Source organism: Rhincodon typus, chromosome 10 (genome assembly GCF_021869965.1).
Source record: "Rhincodon typus isolate 14 chromosome 10, sRhiTyp1.1, whole genome shotgun sequence".
Classification (NCBI taxonomy): Eukaryota; Metazoa; Chordata; class Chondrichthyes; order Orectolobiformes; family Rhincodontidae; genus Rhincodon; species Rhincodon typus.
The window spans coordinates 35,573,274-35,593,683 of NC_063341.1; the positions used below are offsets into that span (position 1 = coordinate 35,573,274).

General features: G+C 38.9%; 1 protein-coding gene across 1 annotated transcript in view; it reads left to right on the plus strand.

Moving 5' to 3' along the window:
- Positions 1 to 20,410, plus strand: part of slc1a7a (solute carrier family 1 member 7a) — a 48,776-nt gene that overhangs the window by 3,587 nt on the left and 24,779 nt on the right. Inside the window, exon 3 of the mRNA XM_020513210.2 lies at positions 20,195 to 20,410. Coding sequence (XP_020368799.1) covers positions 20,195 to 20,410 — 216 coding nt within the window. The remainder of the gene's footprint in view (positions 1 to 20,194) is intronic.

Consider the following 20,410-nt stretch of genomic DNA (forward strand, 5'->3'; position numbering starts at 1 on the left):
TATACTTCCTTTGGGCATCTTATCTATTCCTGATGTGAAGCTAATGGATCCAGCATTGGCCATTCCTACTATCTCTGTAACAACTTATTATAGTTCCAGTTTTTTTTTGAAAGAGTAGGAATAAGGGGCTAAGGGTCCATTAGCTTCACATCAGGAATAGATAAGATGCTCAAAGGAAGTATAAGAGAGTCTCCATTTGACCAGTTTGTTGGAAAGAACACAAAATGACTTGTGGAAAAGAAGGTCAAGTATGACAGTTTCTGTGGAAGATTTTGAAGAAATTTCAAAATTACTAAGGTCTACCAATACTTTAAAAAAATCATTGATAAGGTACCTCACAAAATATTCTACAAGATAGGATCTGCTGCAGTAGTTTGTTATGATCTCCATAAGACCCATAACTTTTGAATTGAGTTACACATTTCCCAGTGATCAACACAAAGGGTTCATAGAACAATATTTCATTTTTAAGACTTTTCCTGTAACAAACAAGCTGAAATCAACATCAGACTCAACATTACTTTGAAAGCAACACTTTCACTAAACTCTAGAAAATGTATTCCCCATTAACGTCTTAATACAACTGTAAACCTCACACCTTGACACGTTCTCAGTAGATACACAACATTGTAGTTAAAGTTCTACATTTCTCCTGACATTGAATTGGTTTTTTACTCGGTCCATTTTTCAGTGTCCTTTAAAACAAAGTGCTTTTCACTTCATTTTCTAAGCATACTTGAATAAACCTTACTCAGCTAACATATCCTCCGATAATGCTTTAGTTTCTAACTCTCTACAATCCTTATTTTCTTGAACAGGGAATCCAATCCAACCAGCACTTCACTTGATGATTGACCCTAAAATAATCCTTTTCCTTTGTCCATAGCAATGCCTGTTGTGTGTCTCTTTCCCCAAACTCTCATTCTGATTGCCCCTGAGAATCCTCCTTCTCTGCCTCCTTCTCTGTGTCCAGCTGTTAAAGTTTACACATGACTTTAAATCGGTTTCAGTCTGGGCCCTTATTCCTGTGGTAATTAGGTCACATGGATTTGGCTCTGGATGCAATACATATGACATCCTGTGCCCCTTTCCACCGTTCCATTTAACAGAGACAGTTAAAAACTATCTTATAAGTTCCAGAGGTCATAACAGAATTCAGAGTTGACTAAATACATTTGAACAAGAAGTTGCCGTTGTTAATTGATTTAGATCAGCTTGGAGGTTGGTTACAAGTGTGACTGACAGGGATGGATGTTAAGAACCTTTACTTCTTACTATCTTCATTAGTAATCGAGATATAGGGGTTGGGATAATAACCCACAGATTTGAGAATGATACAAAGCTATGTGCAAGAGTTAGAACTGTGGAGCATGGCAAACCCTGCAAGCAGATCTTGGTATGGATTTACATTGGGAAAATTATGTTTAATCAAGAAAAGTATAGAGTTAACCATGTGGGCAATTCTAATGTTTGATATACATATACCCCACAGGAAACAGGATTGAAGCCAGGAGTGAAAGAAAACAAAACCAAAGTTCAGAATCAGTTCTGAGGAAGGGTCACCGGACCCGAAACGTTAACTCTGTTTTCTCCTCCACAGATGCTGCCAGACCTGCTGAGCTTTTCCAGCAACTTTGTTTTTGTTCCTGATTTACAGCATCCGCAGTTCTTTTGGTTTTTATTTTGTGAAAGAAAACAATCTAGGTATCACAGCGCATTACTCTGTAGAACTTTATTTAAAGCTTTATGGTTTTATCCAAACAAAGCATACAATGTTTCCTCATACAAAACCTTGATTAAGGCTCATTTAGAATACTACGCCCGGTTTTGGTCCCCTCACATCATAGGGGATATGAAGGAAAGGGTGGAGAAAATGGTTCAGTTTAAGCCATCCGGATAGGTTTGAAAAGCTGGGACTGTAACTTTAGGGAGCCGATTTGATCAAATCTCATAAAATGAGAGACTTAATTGAACTTATGTCAGCAAATTATTTCAACTGGATTTATTGGAGGATTATAGTTTATACTTACAAGTAACGTAAGGACAGATAGAGTTTGGAGTCTTGGGCACTTATTCTTCATCCAGAGACTAGTCCTGTATCTAAGTCAAGTAAAGATTCCATTCTGCTCGAGGTTGCCTCATGCCATGGAATGCCTTTCATTCAAGTGTATGGGCCCAAAGCTGGAAAGTGGGATCACTATAGATAGACCGGCACAAACTTAATCAGCTGACTGGCCCCTTCTGTGATATATGACTCTATAACTTTAAGAGATGCAAACCTGATAAGTTAGGGTAAATGTAGCCTATGTACCAAACTTTAATTATCTGAAGTGCCATGAGATTTTTTTCCAGATATTTAACCTAAGATAAGCCTGTGTTTTTGTTTTCCAATCCCAGCAATTTCTGTACTGTGATGCGCAAGATCTCTAATCTTTTTATTAAGATCCTTTTGTATTCTGCTAAACTGCGATGATACAGTTTCACGTTCTAAGGGATAAACATCTAGCTAAGTGAGCAAATCATCAGATGGGTAGTTTAGGGTGGGTAATTACCCATTTATGGAACTCAAAAAGTTGCACAACAGTAGCATTATCTATCTAGCTGCTTTATATCCCTTACATAATTACATCTATGGAGGGTCAGCTATCAAGTTTCTTCAAGACAGAGATTGATAGATTTCTCTATTTTACAGAGATGAGGAGAATTTACTTCTCTCAAAGAATTATGAATCAGTGGAATTCACTACCCTAGTGTGTGGTTGATGCAGGTCATTTAGTCAACTTAAATAGGAAATAAGCAGATTTTTAATTAGTAATGGGTTGAAGGGCTAAGGACAGTGGGCAGAAAGTGGAGTTGAGGCCAAGATGAAATCAGCCATGATCAGCCAGGCTCGAGAGGCTGAATTACCTACTCCTGCTCCTAGTTCCTATATTCTTATGTTTTTAAAGACATCAATGAATATAGGAATAATATGGGAAAATGGTTCTGAGGTAGTCGATTAGCCATGATCTAGTTGAATGACGGTGCATGCTCAAGGGGCAAAATGGTCTATTCCTGTCCCATTCCCAAGTTCTGATGTTCCTAAATTATCCAGTGGGATTTGTTTCCCTATCTGATTCTTTAATATGATTCAGTCCTCTATAATCAGAACCATTCTTTTCCATCTATCCATAATTTAAAGTATCACTCACTCTAGTATTATATCTAACTTTCCATAATCCCACTTTATGCTTCAGGGATAAAATTGTAATAGCATGCTCTACCATTTCATAATCTTCGCTGTCCATTGGATCCACATGTGAAAATGCTGGGAACTACATTTATCCATTTCTAGTGGTCTGCTACTAAATTGTTTTTCCATTCTATGAATATTAAATCTCACTAAAACCAAAACAGGAGTTGGAAACCAACATTTAATTTAATTATCTAAGATTACTTGTCAAGGAATCAGAACCAAATTATTAAGAAAACAGTTACAGCAATGGTGATCCCAGATGAAATGCTAATCTTAATTTTTGTGCATTCAGGCATTTTGTGAGTGTGATTGGATTATGAACCTGCTTGTAAATCCCATTCTCATATTTTTCTACATTCAAGGCTATGTATGGCCACCAGAGGGCAACCTGTACTCATGGATCCATAACCCCTCGCAGTCTTTAAGAAAACAAGGGGAAATTGGGGAGTAATTGTGACTGCTCTTTGACATGATAGCAGCATGCTGTCTAATGGACTGATTTACACATCTGCTATGACAGTGTTACTGCAATAGAGAGTCACTGGGGATATTGGATATGCCCTCGATTAACTGCATACAAAAACAGTGTAAGCAGGAGACATCTTGCCTGTCACAGCCTTGCCTGATGTCTTAAATAATCATGTATTCTCTTTCCCTTGAATAATTTATTGAATTCACTTTTGAATGATACTATTCAATCTGCTTCCACCACCAGCTCATTGCTCATTATGGAAAAGCCAATGACAAAAACAGTAAAACTTGAAAATTATGGGATTGGTCGAAGCAGGAGTTACATTTTCAGGAATAGAAGACAAGTTTGGACCAGTTCTGTCATATCCAATGAAAACAAATGACTGCAAAAGTGGGCATTTGAAATTTTAAAAAGAGAAAACACTAGAGAAACTGAGCAGCCCTGGCAACATCTGTGTAGAGAGTGTAACTTAGTTAACTTTTTGAGTCCAAGTAATCAGAATTGAAGAAAATGATGGTTTTTATGCTGTTAGCAAAAGGGGAAGAGGAGGAAGTGGAACAGATGATGAGGGTGCCTAGAGCAAAAAGACAAAAGGAATGCTATTGGTGGTAAAGAAGCGATTGAGTTGTAAAATAGGTATTAATGGTAAGTTTGAATTGATGAAAGTAGGTCAGCTTTGCTGAGATCAAAGCCAACAAGAGACAAACAACACATGAGAGGTGGAATAATCCAATGGAGGACAATACTCATGTTTTGAAGGTGTTGAACTCAGTGTGGAGTTCTGAACACTTTGAAATGCCTAAGGAGAAAATGAGGTGCACAAAATTAAGTTCCGTCAGCTTAGTTTGAATTCCTCATTCCCACCTCTGTCAATAATCTTTCACCCCCTTATTATCAACAATCTGACTACCGCTGCTTTAGAAAATATTCAAAGATTCTGATTCCACCACCTTTTGAGGAAATAGGTTCAAAACCACTGTGTGAGAAAAAGAAACTCCTTATTCCTGAGTGCTGTCTTATTTTTAAACTATAATCCCTAGTTCTAAGTACTCCCACAACAGGAAACATCCTCTCCACATCCACCCTGTCAAGATCCCTCAGGATCTTATAAGTTTCTTACTTTTTAAAATGCCAATGAATAGAAGCCTGGCCTATACAATGTTTCCTTACAAGATAGTGCACCCATTCCAGGTATTAGTCTAATAAACCTTCTCTGAATTGCTTCCAATGCATTTACATCCTTTCTTAAATAAGGAGTCCGATAATGTACCCAGTACTCCAGATGTGGTCTCACCAATGCCCTGTATAACTGAAGTATAAATCCCTTACTTCTGTATTCAATACCCCTCATTATAAATGATAACATTCTATTCGTTTTCCTAGTTATTTGATGTCCCTTCATACTTCATCCCTCTGCACCACAGGGCTCTGTTATCTCTCACCATGTGGACAATATGCTTCTTTTTTTATTCTTCCTACCAAAATGAAAAATTTCATATTTCCACAATACTCCGTTTGTCAGATCATTTCCCATTCTTTTAACCTAACCTCCTTGTGTCTTTTTCACAACTTCCTACTTATCTTTATGTCATCAGCAAATTTAGTGACCATACCTTCGTATCCTTTACCCGAGTCATTTATATAAATTGTGAATAGTTATGGCCCCAGCACTCATCCCTGTGGTACACCACCCATCACATTTTGCCAGTGCAAAATTGGCTCATTTATTCATAATCTCTGTCTCCTGTCAGCTAACTAATCTCCTTTCCATGCCAATATAATGTGCTAGGAGATTTTATTTTCCACAATAACCTTTGATGTGTCACCTTATCGATGCTTTCTGGAAATCTAAGTATAATAAATCTTTTATCTGCAGCTCAAATACTTCCACTAAATTGATTAGATATGATTTTCCTTTCATAAAACATTACTGGATTACCTAGGAATTTTCTTTCTTCCTTTGTCTAACATCTTTAATAGTAGCGACTAACATTTCCCTGTGGCAGGTATTAAATTAACTGGGCTTTATTTTGCTGCTTTCTGTCAGCCATTTTGAATAGAAGAATTGCATTCATTATTTTCCAATCTAATGGAACCTTCCCTGAATCTAGGAAATTTTGGAGAACTAAAACCAACATATTAATTGTCTCACTAGCCACTTCTTTTATGACCATAGGATGAAATCCATCAGGACTGTCCACAACTGGATAGTTTGGTTAGTGAGTCAATCACCTCCATAAAGTGATTTATATCTTTAAAACAATGAAGATACTTCTATACTTTGAGGCTTCAATTTATGTCTCATTAAAGAACAGATGATCATACAAGCAGTTGTACTAGCTTGGAAATAAAATCACAGAAATATATTTGTATGTATTCCCCTTATTGTATTTAATCTAAGCTGATGATTTTGTCAGCACTCACTTTAAGTAGCAGCATTGAGAGGAATAAAACTTGAACTTGGCGGAAAAATAGCAGAGAAAGACGGAGAGTGCAAATTGCTTGCAATTAATTTTCAAAAGTGGCAGACCTGAGACTCAATATCTACAAGTTACTTTGTGCCAAGTAGTTAGAATTTTAATTTTGGAAATGGAGCATAAGAAACTTAACTTTTCACAAAGTAACAAAACATCCTATTTATTGATTCCAAATTAAAGGATTTAATAATATCGATACAATGGTTATTTGTGTTATCTATTCAAAGAAAGATACCTTACAAAAGAAATCAATACAAATTCAGAATGTGACTGCATGACTGAATAAAGAAGGTAAAGAAAATGAAAAGCCCCTGAAAGCCAAAAGAAGTAACCTTTGAGAAAGTCTCAGGAAAAGGCCTCACAAAAGAATGACATTTTGATCCCCGATATCAATGTGGCACCACTTGTTGGATGGTGATGACGATAGTATATTGGATAAATGGTATAATTCTGTAAACATGAATATGTCAGGTTTGAGTAGTCTGTGGCACTCAATTTTCTTTTGGTAACTGAATAGAATTTCTCTATTTTGGTAAGTCCAATTTCAATTCTTTTCCTGTAATTTGTGACATCACAGATGGAGAACTGGCTAATGATATTGCAAAACTGGAGCACTTTGGTTGGTTAGCTAGTCACACAATCTCTCCATTCTTTTGCTCTGTTCTTTAACTTTCCATAAGATATGACTGAGTGTTTCTTGTCTCTGCTTCTTTCTATGTAGACATCAAAAGAGATTGGCAGGAATGACCTCATCTGTCTAAATTTCACTGTAACCTAATTTCCTCCCATCATGCAATTCCACATGGCAAAGAAACATGTTTTGTAATCCTAGTGGAATTAGAGGCCTTTTTGCTACAAAATGTCAAACCCTGGTTCAGCTTAAATCTTGCAATAATCTTTGCCAACCTACATATGCTGTAGGAAAGTGCTGTTCCCAATAGATTAAGGCAGTTGAATCAGAATAATATTTACAGTATGGTGATGCTCCTGATCCAATCATTTTGCAATGGGTTTGGAGGCACCTCCATTAGCTAATCCTATTTACCTTGGACTGAATGGTAGGATGAACATCTCGTAATGTTTCAGCTAATTGTCATGGTGTTCATGCATTATTTATTGGACGTCACTGTTTGGTCTTTTGATAAGATCCCCGGTCTTGTGCTTGGCAGTAATTTCATCAACAGTATTCAGGAATGGGCAGAGAAAAGAATCTGGCCAACTTGACTGCTCTCTGCTTCTACTTGCACCACTTTTCCTGAGACTTGCACCACATTGGTTTTGGGAGTGGGGGTTGTTAATCCCATAACCCAAGTTTTAATGGATTAGCAATAAATAATTTTCAAAAAAGGAAATACCACTTCTATGAAAAAGTATTAGCATGATTCAATTGGTGAAATTCCTGCTCCTGAGATTGATAGTTCCCAGATGGAGCATTGCATAAACAGCCATGAGATGTTGGCCATGTTGCCAGCTGGAATGATCCTGAGATGTAAAATTGGGATCTTGTGTGACCTTGATGGGTGCTGGTCAGACTGCTCCCATCCTGCACTGCAGCTGCAGCTTTGGGAATACAACACAATCCTGTGTCCATCTCCTGGGTAAAACAAAGGCACTGCAGACACTTAACTGATTGAGGTAGTGATAGGTGAATGGCTCCCTGAAGACCCTTACTGGGTAAGATCTCCTATTGAGAACTCTTCTGCTCAGTGTCCTGTGTAAAGCTCTCTGCTGCCTTTGGGAACAGACTGTCCAAAGTCCAAAATGTTCTTTCTAATGTAACAGCTACTTATTTTTAACTTGGTATACTTTATTTGCTGATCACAATGTGGTCTCCAGTATGTTTGGGAGACTGAACACAGATTAAGGGACCATTTGTCCTATTTTCAGTAGACTGGGATGACCCTGAGTTTCTGGTGACCTGTCATTTTAATTCTGTACCTTGCTGTGACACTAAATTATTTTTCCTCGACTTTGCCCTGTTCCAGTGAAAAACAACATACATTTTAGGAATAACATCCCATCTTTCAATGAAGCACTTTACAGCGTTCAGACTCAATAATGAAATCAACAATTTCAGATCATAAGCGCTGTCCTCCATTTTGTTTCCTTTTCACTGCATGTTTCAGTTTTTCTCCTATTTTTGCTTTCAGACAGCAGCACACCTGTTCTAGGGACACCCTATATTTCTTTGTTTCTTTTCACCACATCACTATTCCCTTTGGCTCCTTAAGACTAACTCTTCTAACATTCAATCTCTCCTCATGCTTTTCACAGACCTAACATTTGTCTTTGCTCTACCCTCTCCTTTGCTCAAAACTTACTGCATCACTAACTTTTCCCAGTTCTGGTACAAGGTAAATGAACCAAAAGCTTAACTGTAATTCTATTCCTACAGATACTGCCTGACCTGCTGAGAATTTCCTCCAATTTTCGTTAGCTTTTTGGCCTTCTAGCACTGTCTGCATTCACCCATAATAAAATTACAACTTGGGATAAGCTGGTGAAAGGGAATGAATACCCATGGAATCGTATCTCATTGTAACTCTGTACATTTTGAAGAGGAGTGGAGAACATTGAGAGGGAAAAATAAATGACTCCCATGTGTTTTAAAACAGATGAATTATAGATGAACATTTTGGCTTGAACCAGTCAGCTCATGTATCGAAATTTAGTTTGCTTGAATCCAAATATTTGCTGATGGCAGACATTGAAGCAACCAATCAAACCAGGATTAAGTCTTTAGATATATCAAGGGTTTTGTCATATTTAATAGACAGTTCATGGTCTTTTGAGGCTTTGGAGAAAAGAAAAAAGGCAGAGCTAAATTCCAACTGAAGCAGAAAGGTTTGGATTTGGCTTAGCTCAATCAATTCTTTTCCAGTTGGATAGATTTGAATTTTGAGTTTGGCTGGATTTATTTGTCATGCATGACACATACGCCTTGCTGCTACGCAGTGCCATAATGGAGACTGAATAAATCTAATTAAAATGTATTTTTTCAGTGCAAGTATGAACTGCTGGATAGGGGTTCATAGTCATATTGTCAAATTCATTCAAAATTATTGCATCATTCATCATTGTGTATTGGCTAAATGTACTACTATGTACTGTAGGTTAGAAATTACTGCTGGCATTAATAATAGATTAATGACTACTATGTTCATGTGGTATTTATTTATCTGTGATATTAATGGAAGTAGTAACACATTTTTATTTTAATCAGCTCAAACTTTATTAAAATAGCACAAAGGCCACAATTCAGCCTTCACTCTTTCTCCACATGTTTGTATTGGCAAATCACAACCCTCACCACACATTCATGTCTGCCCTCAGATCAACTCGCACACCATTTCAACCCTTCGATGCTTTATCTTGGAGCTCAGGGACACTTATGACTTGCGGACATCTGCCAGGTCACTTTGCAGACAAGGTCACACATGCATCTATGTAGGGTGTTTTCTATGGCTCTTAGCCTACTTTCTTAGTACTCACTGACTTAGTGCTTGTCTGAAGATTGCCAATCTCTGTCAACTTAATTTTGCTTTCTTGGTGCACAGGGTGTATACAGCTTAGTTACAGGTTGCCAGTCACGGCAGCTCATATTGTTTTTTTTTCCAGTTTGGAGACAGAGAAAAGCAGCTTGTCCTGGTAGGGAGCACTGAACAGTCAAGGGGATGGACATTGAAATGTGCCAAAAGTTTGTGCAGCAATTGCCCTACATGGACTTCAAGCATGTGGCTACAGGTGAATGTCATTGTGGAGCTGTTCTTATTGGGATGAAGAAGGAGTATTGTTTAGACAGGATGGGAAGCACACAGTAAGTAAGCAGATCAGCCACATTCAGGGGCTCATCTGATTCTATTTCCTTGAACTGGGCCAGTTTTCCTTCCTGCAATGAGACAGAAAGGTGGGATTAAGTACAATAGAAGTGGATGGAACAGCAGTTCGTGGTGACGCATGAGCAGGAGAGGGTGAGGTATCCCCAGTGAGTGATTAGGAAGTGCAGAGGCCAGGGAGGGTTAATAGTTTGGCAGGATATGGTGGCTGAGAGCCATTGATTTGTGCATGTAATGGTGAGAGTTGTGGTCCATGAGCCTTGGTGAGATGCATGTGCAGTGGCAGAGTTAAAGCAAGTGGTGTCTCTGTGAGTGTCAGACAGCCAAGAGAAGTCGCAAGTTCTTCCTGCACTGCTGGGCATCCCGCATTATCCCAGTCACAGCACCCAGGCTGCAATTTGTGCCCAGGCTTGATCTGTCTCGTGATGTGGCACACTGTGGGAATCAGCTGGAGAAAGGATTGCCTTCGTCTCTGCCATCCCATTCACCAACACCTCTAGGCCCCTGTCTGTAAGGCAAGAAGCAAGCTTTCCTTTCCTGTTGGCCATGACCTGACTATAGAGATTCCAGCAGCACAGTCCCTCGTTAGCAGTGTCTGAAGTGGCAAGCATCTGGGCTTTAAACATGGTGCAGGTGGCGTGAATACTCTTTTACTTCATGTTTCCCTGAGAAAGACACCCAAGAGCCTGGATGCATAATTAATAAGGTGATGAGCAGAAGACTGCGTGTGAAAAGTTGCTGTGAGCCATGGCAGACCAGGTGCCATGAAACTTACTTGTCAAAACACTTCAACTACAAATAGGAAATTTCTTCCCAATGTTCTTATGTCTTCCCTACATCCTTTGGCACTTTACTGATGCAACAAATATAATGTCAGTGATCTGCCCTGTCACTTTGGTCATTCCAGTTCACCAATCAGAGAATGAGCTGATTATGAAAATGCTTTTTCCTAAATGATCAGAGCAATATTTTTGCTTGTCCATTCTTCAGCTCTTTAAACAGGAATATACATTTTGTTTTATTTATCTGAATCTGATTCCAGATCTTGGAGAGGAGTTGCCTTCAAAGTGACCCACATATATAATTAAAATTATAAAATAAATTAATAAACTTTAACTGAACAAATTGTTTATACCGTGAAATAGCCAAACATTAGGCAATATGGAATTAGCAGTAAATAAGCAATTTAGGCTGGGTCATTATACACGATGGATAATAATGTAAGCTTCCAGGAAAAAAATCGTTTGAAGCAAAAAAAATTGTGTTAGTTCATTAAAGAACTAGTTTCATACACTTATAAATTAGAAGCAGGAGGATATCATTCAGCTTGTTGAGCCATTTGATACAATCGTGGCCAATCTGATTCAGTATCAACTCCTTTCCTACTTACCTTGATATCCTTTTACTTTCTTCTCAATCAATAACCTAAATCAACTGTAAAAATATTCAATGAACCTGACTCCATCAGTCTCTTGGAGAGACAATTCCGAAGGCTAACAAACCTCTGAGAGAAAAAAAAACAAAATCTTTTCATTTCCATCTTAAGCTGGAGACGACTTTTAAAATAATACTGGGCCCCCTTGTCCTTCAATGATGAGGCGAATCATCTTTCTGTTCTTAAATGTTCCAAACAGCTATTATCAGAATTTTCCTATCCAATTCTATGTGTTCTGATTTCCAGCAGTTTTCCTGTATTAGTCGTGTACTGGCAGCAAAGCAGAAGAACACGGCAAATGCAGCCCTGTGAAATTCTTTTCCAGACTTGTAGTTGGCTGGAACTAGTTCCATTGATGTGGTGTTTTTCAATCTGACCAATCTGGCTATAAAATCATACATAAGACATCATCAAATGTATAGAAAAGTGAAAAGTGACCAAGGAATAGATATTATTATTATGCATGACTTCTGTCATTAATGTAGGCACTGTGGTGTGGCGAATTATGAAACTTTTCACTTTATGTAAAAGTACATATGAAAATAAATTTCTATTCTATTCTATTCTATTCTTATCTATTCTGTTGGAAATCTGATTTTCTAAGCCTGACAACTATAAGAATAAAGGAATACTGAGAAGATTAGGAGTTACCTAGTTTAGAGATTCAGAGAAAGAATGAATTAGAATATGAGACAGTGTGAAGAGTACTACATTCAGCACTGAAGATGTACCAAAGGGATTGGCGTGATTAACCATCACTTGTGAATGAGAGGCTTCAGAAATATCTAACTTGCTGATTGATGCCCTACCACAAATTTTCTTTGCTGGAAGGAACGAACAACATAAAGTTCATAAGATCGCTGTCCTTGTTATTGTTGCTTATGGCTCCATCTTGTAATACAAAAGATGTGCAGAAAACAAAATTAACTGGTACTCATTATGAAAGAAAAAGCTGAAGTTAAGTATTCTTGCCTAACAATCTTGGCATAGAGGATCATTTGATGGGATTGACTTTCAGGAATTTGGGTTTGTCCCTGGTTCAGGATTTTCTATCTGTTTGAAACTAAGATTTAGCATGTGCTGAATTGTAATGTTCTACTAGAAGCAGCAACCCACAACAAAAACTTGTTGAGAGGAGGAGTTTAAAGGAGGAGAGCTGTGGAAAAGACAAACGTAAAAAGTAAAAAATGTTATTCAGGCTAAATATTTGGGGACACAGCTGCTAACAATAGGACAAAACGGTATTGGGCATGGGGATTTGGGGATAAAAAAGAATGGAACCAAGCAAGGGCTTTCATATTGAGCTGAGAACATAGTAGAGGCTTTGAAGGAGCATAGTGCAGACAAAGGTCACAGGTCACAGATGGACAAGAAGGAAAACTTACTGTGTTGAGACAGAGGATGTTTGTGACAATGATTAACACTATTTTAGTTCTACGACAGTCAATAGCTGGAGGATGGTGTGGGTGCACATGTGGGCTGGGACCTAATTGAAGAGATCTAACGTGGAATTGGTGGAAAGATGAAATGAATTTAGGAAGACAACAATATTATGAAGAACTTTGAACTGGAGCAGATGGAATACTGTGGCGAGTAACTCACCTCCTGACTCCTCAAAGCCTATCCGCCATCTTCAAGGCACAAATCAGGAGTGTGATAGAATACTCCCCACTTGCCTGAATGAGTGCAACTCCAACAGCACTTAAGAAGCTTGGCACCATCCAGGACAAAGCAGCCCGCTTGATTGGCACTGCATCCACAAGCACCAACTCCCTCCACAACCAACACTCAGTAGCAGCAGTGTGTACTATATATGAGATGCACTGCAGAAATTCACCAAAGAACCTCAGACAGCACCTTCCAACCCACAACCACTTCTATCTAGAAGGACAAGAGCAGCAGATATTTGGGAATACCAAACCTTCAAGTTGCCCTCCAAGCCACTCACCATCTTGACTTGGAAATATATCACCATTACTTCAAAATCCTGGAATTCCCTCCCTAATGGCATTGTGGGTCAACCCACAGCAGGTGGACTGCAGTGGTTCAAGAAGGCAGCTCACCACCACCTTCTCAAGGGCAACTAGGGACATGTAATAAGAGCTGGCCCAGCAAGCGATGCCCACATCCCACAAATGAATAGATAAAAAAAAGGTTATATTTTGCAAGGACAGAAAGGCCATGGGTAGGCCCTTGTAGGCCATGTGTAGGACTTTTTTGGCAGGATGATGACAGGGAGGTAGCAAGTACCTGAGCAGAGGGAGCAATTTGCAAAGTCACAAGAACATTTAGTCTGAGTCAGTCAGAGAGCGAAAGGAAGGAAAATATACAGTGAATTATTACCTTCCAATTCCCATATCTGAGAGCTGGGTGCAGTTACTACATGACACAAAAAGACAACTAATGAATTGTGGATAAGTAATTCATGAGGAACATTCTTGCAAAAATGTACATGGAATGAAAACCAAAACATGCAAAAGCCTCTGACTGCTAAGAGGATCTGCCTTCTGAGTGGATTGTAAACTTAAATATAGCAAGAATTACTGTATTAAGTTTTCTTAGTAGTATAGCTGTAACAAAAATATTTCATTTGTAAGACTTCTATTTTGATTCAATTTTTGGAGCAAATTACCACAGATAATGAAGAGAACTATGAATTCACTAACTGCAGAGGAAATTACCTTTCTTTCTTCATCATTGAAATCACTGAATATATATTTGTTTATAATTATTTGTGCCAAATTGAATTCCATATTGTTTCTAACTGTTAAAAGATGGGTTCTAAAGAACTGGGCTGAATTTCCTTGGGTTAGCAGTGGCCCCAGTGATAGCATAGAAGCTGGATTAATCTGACTCTGTCGTTTCTGGAGCCTCAACGAGATTCTGTGACAAGAAAAAAGCAGCTAAAGAACTTCCCTTGAGACTGCCATCTCTCTAAGGGTGGAAATCCCATTTCCAAGAGCTGCAGACCAATTAGACTTCGGGCAGTTGTTCAGTCCCAGCCTTGCTATTGCTGGCCACTGTAAGGATTGCACCTGGCCCAGAGAACTGGTACCAATGGCGCCATGGAAACAAGTAGAATTGGGAATCACTGGAGCCAGTCAGGCAGATCCAGGCGATGACTGGGGAGGACTGGGTGGGGATATGGTGGTGGAGTGTGATTGGTTGGCTGCAGGAGGGGTTGTTTTCAATGGGCAGACTTTGTTGCCAGGCAACCAACCATGGAACTCAGAATGTCTGATTCTGCTGGATCCGCTCACAACCCACAAAGTGATCGCCTGGTTTAATTAACCACTTAATCATCTGAGAAGTTGTCCTCCACCTTTCTCACCGTTGATACAATTCTGCAGCGTCAAGAAGGCAATGGGCACCTCATTCCTACTTTCCTGCCAGATTCTCCGGCCCTACCTCCAAATTCCCTTCCTGTTTTTGGTGACCATGTTAAATTTCTTCAAGGGCGTTATTGATGGTCAGGGTGAGTAGGTTGCACAGTGGGACAAAGGTGGTGATCGCTGGGTTAAAATCCTGGAACTTACCTCCTAACATTTTTGTGGATATACAAATAGCCCAAGGACTGTAATGTTCAAGAACACAGCTCACCACATTCTTAAGGGCAATTAGGCATGGGCAGTAAATTCCAGCTTGCCTGTGTCACCTACATCTTGTGAATAAAGAAAAACAAAATTGAATATTCCAGTGCTACTCACTGTTCTCAGCTCTCCTGCTGTCAGCTGTTCGCCTGCTATGGAGCGAACACTGCAATCTCTGTTACAGTCAGGCAGGAGGAATGTGAGTGTGTTTTAATAGTTTATTGGCACTTACATAGCACAATATAATTGTTTCAGATTTTATGAGTATAGTTAACAAAAGCCCCCTATTGAGAACAAAATAACAAAATTGAATACAAAGAACATCAGTACTTTTGAAGCGATAAAATTGATATCCTTAGAAATAAAATGGGAAGCTTTGCTTTTCTGCAGTAGTTAATCTGATGTATGTATCTGATCAACCAGTTGATTTATTAGTGAAAAATTTACATTGATAAATGTCACTATTAGAACATGTATAGATATAGGTTTAATGTGTGGCCAATAACAAACTGACGTATGGTCAGTGATATTTGACTGCCACTATAGGAAGGAGGTACAAATGTGATCCTCTACTTCCCTGATATGGGTTATGTTGCTTTTGGAGGATCATGGAGTAGGAATCAGGAAGAAAATTGTCCCAAGGTCTTGCTGATGACAACTCTGTGGAAGTGAGTTGTTTTGGTATAAAGATCAATGCAGTTACCTGTTTTTACAGCAAAATTCTTGGCGTGGAAACAAGAACAATTGGAGAACATGAAGAATGTAACCTAGATATTTCTCTCCATTGGGTTAAGTGCTAAAATAACATCAAAATCCAATTTTTCCTTGCTTTGATGACCCTGTTCTCTTGAGAAACAGCAGCCTAACAATGTACCTGGAATCTGGATACTCTTTGGTCTGATAACAAATACACTGTAAGGCTATGGGTACTAATGAATTAATGCCAGTCTACTGTATATTAGCAATCTGAAATCGTTTCATTCTCCATCCACATTCTCAACCTCAAAAAAGAGCACAGCTTAGCTGCAGACTCGAAAAATTACAGTAGCAAAGATGGTGCCCCTGACAAACATGCTGTCATCAGCAAAATTCAGCAAGCCTTACAACAAAAAAAAACTTCATAGCAAACCAAAATAGGTACCTAGCAAGTTTTCTGGTCTATTAGAGTCTCTAGCAACATACAGTAGGGGAATTGTAGTGCCATTACCTTTTGGGAGCAACAATTCAGCAATGAGGGACAGAATCTTGGTGTTACATAGATTCATAGAGATGTACACCACAGAAACAGACCCTTCGGTTCATCTCGTCCATGCCAACCAGATATCCTAAATAAAACCAGTCCCATTTGCCAACAGTTAGCCCATATCCCTTCAAACCTTTCCTATTCATATAAATGTTGTAATTCTACCAGCCTCCACCATTTCCTCTGGGAGCTCATTCCATATATGCACTACCCTCTGCGTGAAAAAGTTTCCCCTTAGATCCCTTTCAAATCTTTCCCTTTTCACCTTAAACCTATGCCCTCTAATTTTGGACTGCCACACCTAGGGGAAAAGACCTTGTCTTTTAACCCATGATTTTAAAAACCTCTATAAGATCACCCCTTAGCCTCCGATGCTCCAGGGAAAATAGCCCCAGCCTATTCAGCCTCTCCCTATAGCTCAAACCCTCCAACCCTGGCAACATCCTTATAAATCTTTTCAAGTTTCACAACATCCTTCCTGTAGCAGGGAGTCCAAAACTGCATGCAGTGTTCCAAAAGTGGCCTAAGCAATGCCCTGTACAGCCACAACATGCCCCCCCCAACTCCTATACTCAATGCACTGACCGACAAAGGCAAGCATACCGAACGCCTTCTTCACTGTCCTTATCTACCTGCGACTCCCCTTTCGAGGAACTATGAAAGTGCACTCCAAGGTCTTTTTGTTCAAAACACTCCCCAGGACCTTACCGTTAACTGTATACGTCCTGCCCTGATTTGCCTTTCCAAATGCAGCACCTCACATTTATCTAAATTAAACTCCATCTGCCACTCCTCAGCTCTTTGGCCCATCTGATCAAGATCCCATTGTACTCTGAGGTAACCTTCTTTGCTATCCACTACACCTCTAATTTTGGTGACATCGGCAAACTTTCTAACCACACCTCCTATGTTCACATCCAAATCATTCATATAAATGACAAAAAGCAGTGGACACAGCACCGATCCTTGTGGCACACCACTGGTCACAGGCCTCCAGAAAAGCAACCCCTCCACCACCACCCTCTGTTTTCTACCTTCAAGCCAGTTCTACATCCAAATAGCTAGTTCTCCCTCTATTCCATGTGGTGTAACCTTGCTAACCAATTTACCATAAGGAACCATATTGAACGATTTACTGAAGACCATATAGATGATGTCCACCACTTTGCCCTCATCAATCCTCTTTGTTACTTCTTCAAAAAACTTAGTCAAGTTAGTGAGACACATTTTCCCATGCACAAAGCCATGTTGACTGTCTCTAATCATTCTTTGCCTTTCCAAATACATGTAAATCCTGTCCCTCAGGATTCCCTCCAACAACTTGCCCACCACCCACGTTAGGCTCACCGGTCTATAGTTTCCTGGGTTTTCCTTACCACCGTAAACATATTGCATGCTCACTGTAGAAAGATTATAAAGTAGAAGTGGGGTTTCAGTGGGCATCATGATGAATTAGTATGAAAATGCTAAAAGGGACTTATGAATTTTCAGTGCCTAGCTTCTCTGCAAATTTGTCAACTTTTACTTCTGATTTACATTTTGAAATAATTCCACAACTAAAGAAAATCTAGTTGGTATGATTTTCACTCAAGAGTAGAATGATACGATGCAACAGAATGATCTCTTTGATTAAACGATAAAAAGTGGCAAACATTAAACCTGCCTGATCTTGTGGCTTAGATATTAATGCAATGTTCACCTCAGGGCAATAAATCTCAGTATCTGCAAACCCTCAATCAAAGCATTTATTGGCTAAATCCGTTTCCACAGAATTTCCGAGTTGCCCTTATGCTATGAGATCAATGGAAGTTAAAACAATATAAGAAACAGAGGGGTAAATTGTCAATTTTGAGTTATTTGAAGTGAAATTATAAAGGCCTTTAATGAGACTATATGTATATTCACACTACAAACAACAGAGGCAATCAGTTCCTGAATTTGTGCAGTGAGTCAATGTTCTTACTTGTGATGCGTTGAAGGGGTTATCAAAAACGGGCAGGAAAGTGGAGTTGAGGCCAAGATAAGATCAACCATGATCATATCAAATGCTGGTGCAGGTTTGAGGGGATGAACTGCCTGCTTCTGCTCTAAGTTCTTATGTTCTAAAAGAAGGTTTAACATTTGTTATGATGGCATATTTGCATCCTAATGTGTATCATTTTGTTTTCCAGCCTATGTGATAACTACCCAGGGACATATCCCAAAAGTATGAAAGAATATTTGCTCTAAATTATACATGTTCCCTTTGAGATTAATATTTGTAATGCCAACATTTGTTATCCCATGACTTACAGGTTATTTTAAAACTCTAGATTTAAAGCCAACCATATTATTGTTAATTGGCTTTTGCCAATCCAACCAGAATATAAATCAATAAAAATACTGGCAAGCAAATAAAATGATACATTTTCTAAATTAATCTGATGACAGTTTTAATCCATTAAATCTTTGCATGAGCTTTTCCCTATCTATACCTTTCTCTCTCTTGTGCTTATCTAACTTGCCCTTGAATGCACCTGTGATATTCATATCAATGTTCTCGTTAATTTTATAATAAAAAGTCATTGTGCTTCAAATAAGACTGACTGACTTTTGTTGTAAAAAGCATATTTTTAAAGTTTAAGTGAATTTTACTAAGAAGAGTGACATGCCACAACTTTCTAAATCATTTCTCCTCCCTGATCATTGTTCTCCCTTCCCATTGTTCTCCTTTCCTCTTGACATGTACATTGTTAAACTCTACATTTTCACAGGACAGAATGACTTCCATTACTTCATTCAAATGGTGGTTTTCATCTCACAGTGACCATTGATGAACCACTCAAGCAGTTGAGTCTAGCTAGTCGACTACTTCACCTCACTTCTACAGATGAGAACTTCGAACAGGGGTAGTGCAATTGAGAGCAGTAATTTTAGCTATCATTCTCCCACTCTTTGCTTAACTCCAGAGGGAGTCTATGTTCAGTTACAGCTCCCTAAGCAGCACCTTTGCTGTGGTCAACCTGTACAGACATATCAGGATTCTGAATATGATATCATTTTACACTTATAGTTCAGTACTGAGCATATTACACTTATACCATAAGCACTGATGAAAATCAAATAATGAACTATTCCATGTATTAATATAAAAGAGAATGGTTTCTTAATGCAGCTCCATTATAGTGCTACAGTCAATATTGGCAGATAGGTAACTGTTAATTTCTCAATCCCTAATGCTATTGGATTTGGATCAGACCACAGTAAGTTCTATAACATGACACATTTTCTTAGAATTCACCCTATTTCATGAATGTACTCATGGCCTGTGTTGAATATTGGAAGCTTGTCAAAGTGGTCAAAATGGAGCAGAGCACTGCATAAAAGTAGCACTTAGCTAACATTTAAAGGGATTCTGACCGCTCAGAAGTAAGTGGCTACTTAGACTGGGGAAATTGTTGCAGCTATTTCAGGGACGAAACATGTGAATCATTTTTTCTCCAGCCAATGTTGGGACAGAAAACTAGTAGAATAATAGACTGGATTTCTAGAATGATAGCTCAGTAGTAGGGAGGCAAAAGCAAAGTGAAAACAATATGCTGATGCTTAAAATCAGAAACAAACACAGAGAATGCTGGAGCAACTCAGCTGGTCTGGCAGGATCTTTGGAGAGGTAATGTTTCAAGTCCAGTACGACTATACTTCATAACTTTAGGGCTGCTTAATTTCTCCAGCATTCTCAGTGTTTGTTTCTTGATACTTGATGCAAAGGACAAGCCACCATGCAATCAAGGTATTGGAGGAGTACAATGGAGCCATTCTCCTTTGTGATCTACTTCAGAACGGGAGGAGAAAAAACAATGCAGTGAGTAAAGTACAGGCAGACATGTTCAGAAAACAGTTGCACTATTCAAGTTTGTTTTCCAGCTTGATATCTGGACTGGCGGCTTTGGATGCAAAAGCTTCAAGTCGATTGGGTCTCATCACAATTGCATACTACCTCTGGACGACCTTTGTAGCTGTCGTTATAGGAATAATTATGGTCTCTATCATACATCCTGGTGGTGCAGCCCAGAAGGAGAGTATCGATGACAGTGGAAAGCCAATCATGAGCTCTGCAGATGCATTGTTAGATCTGATACG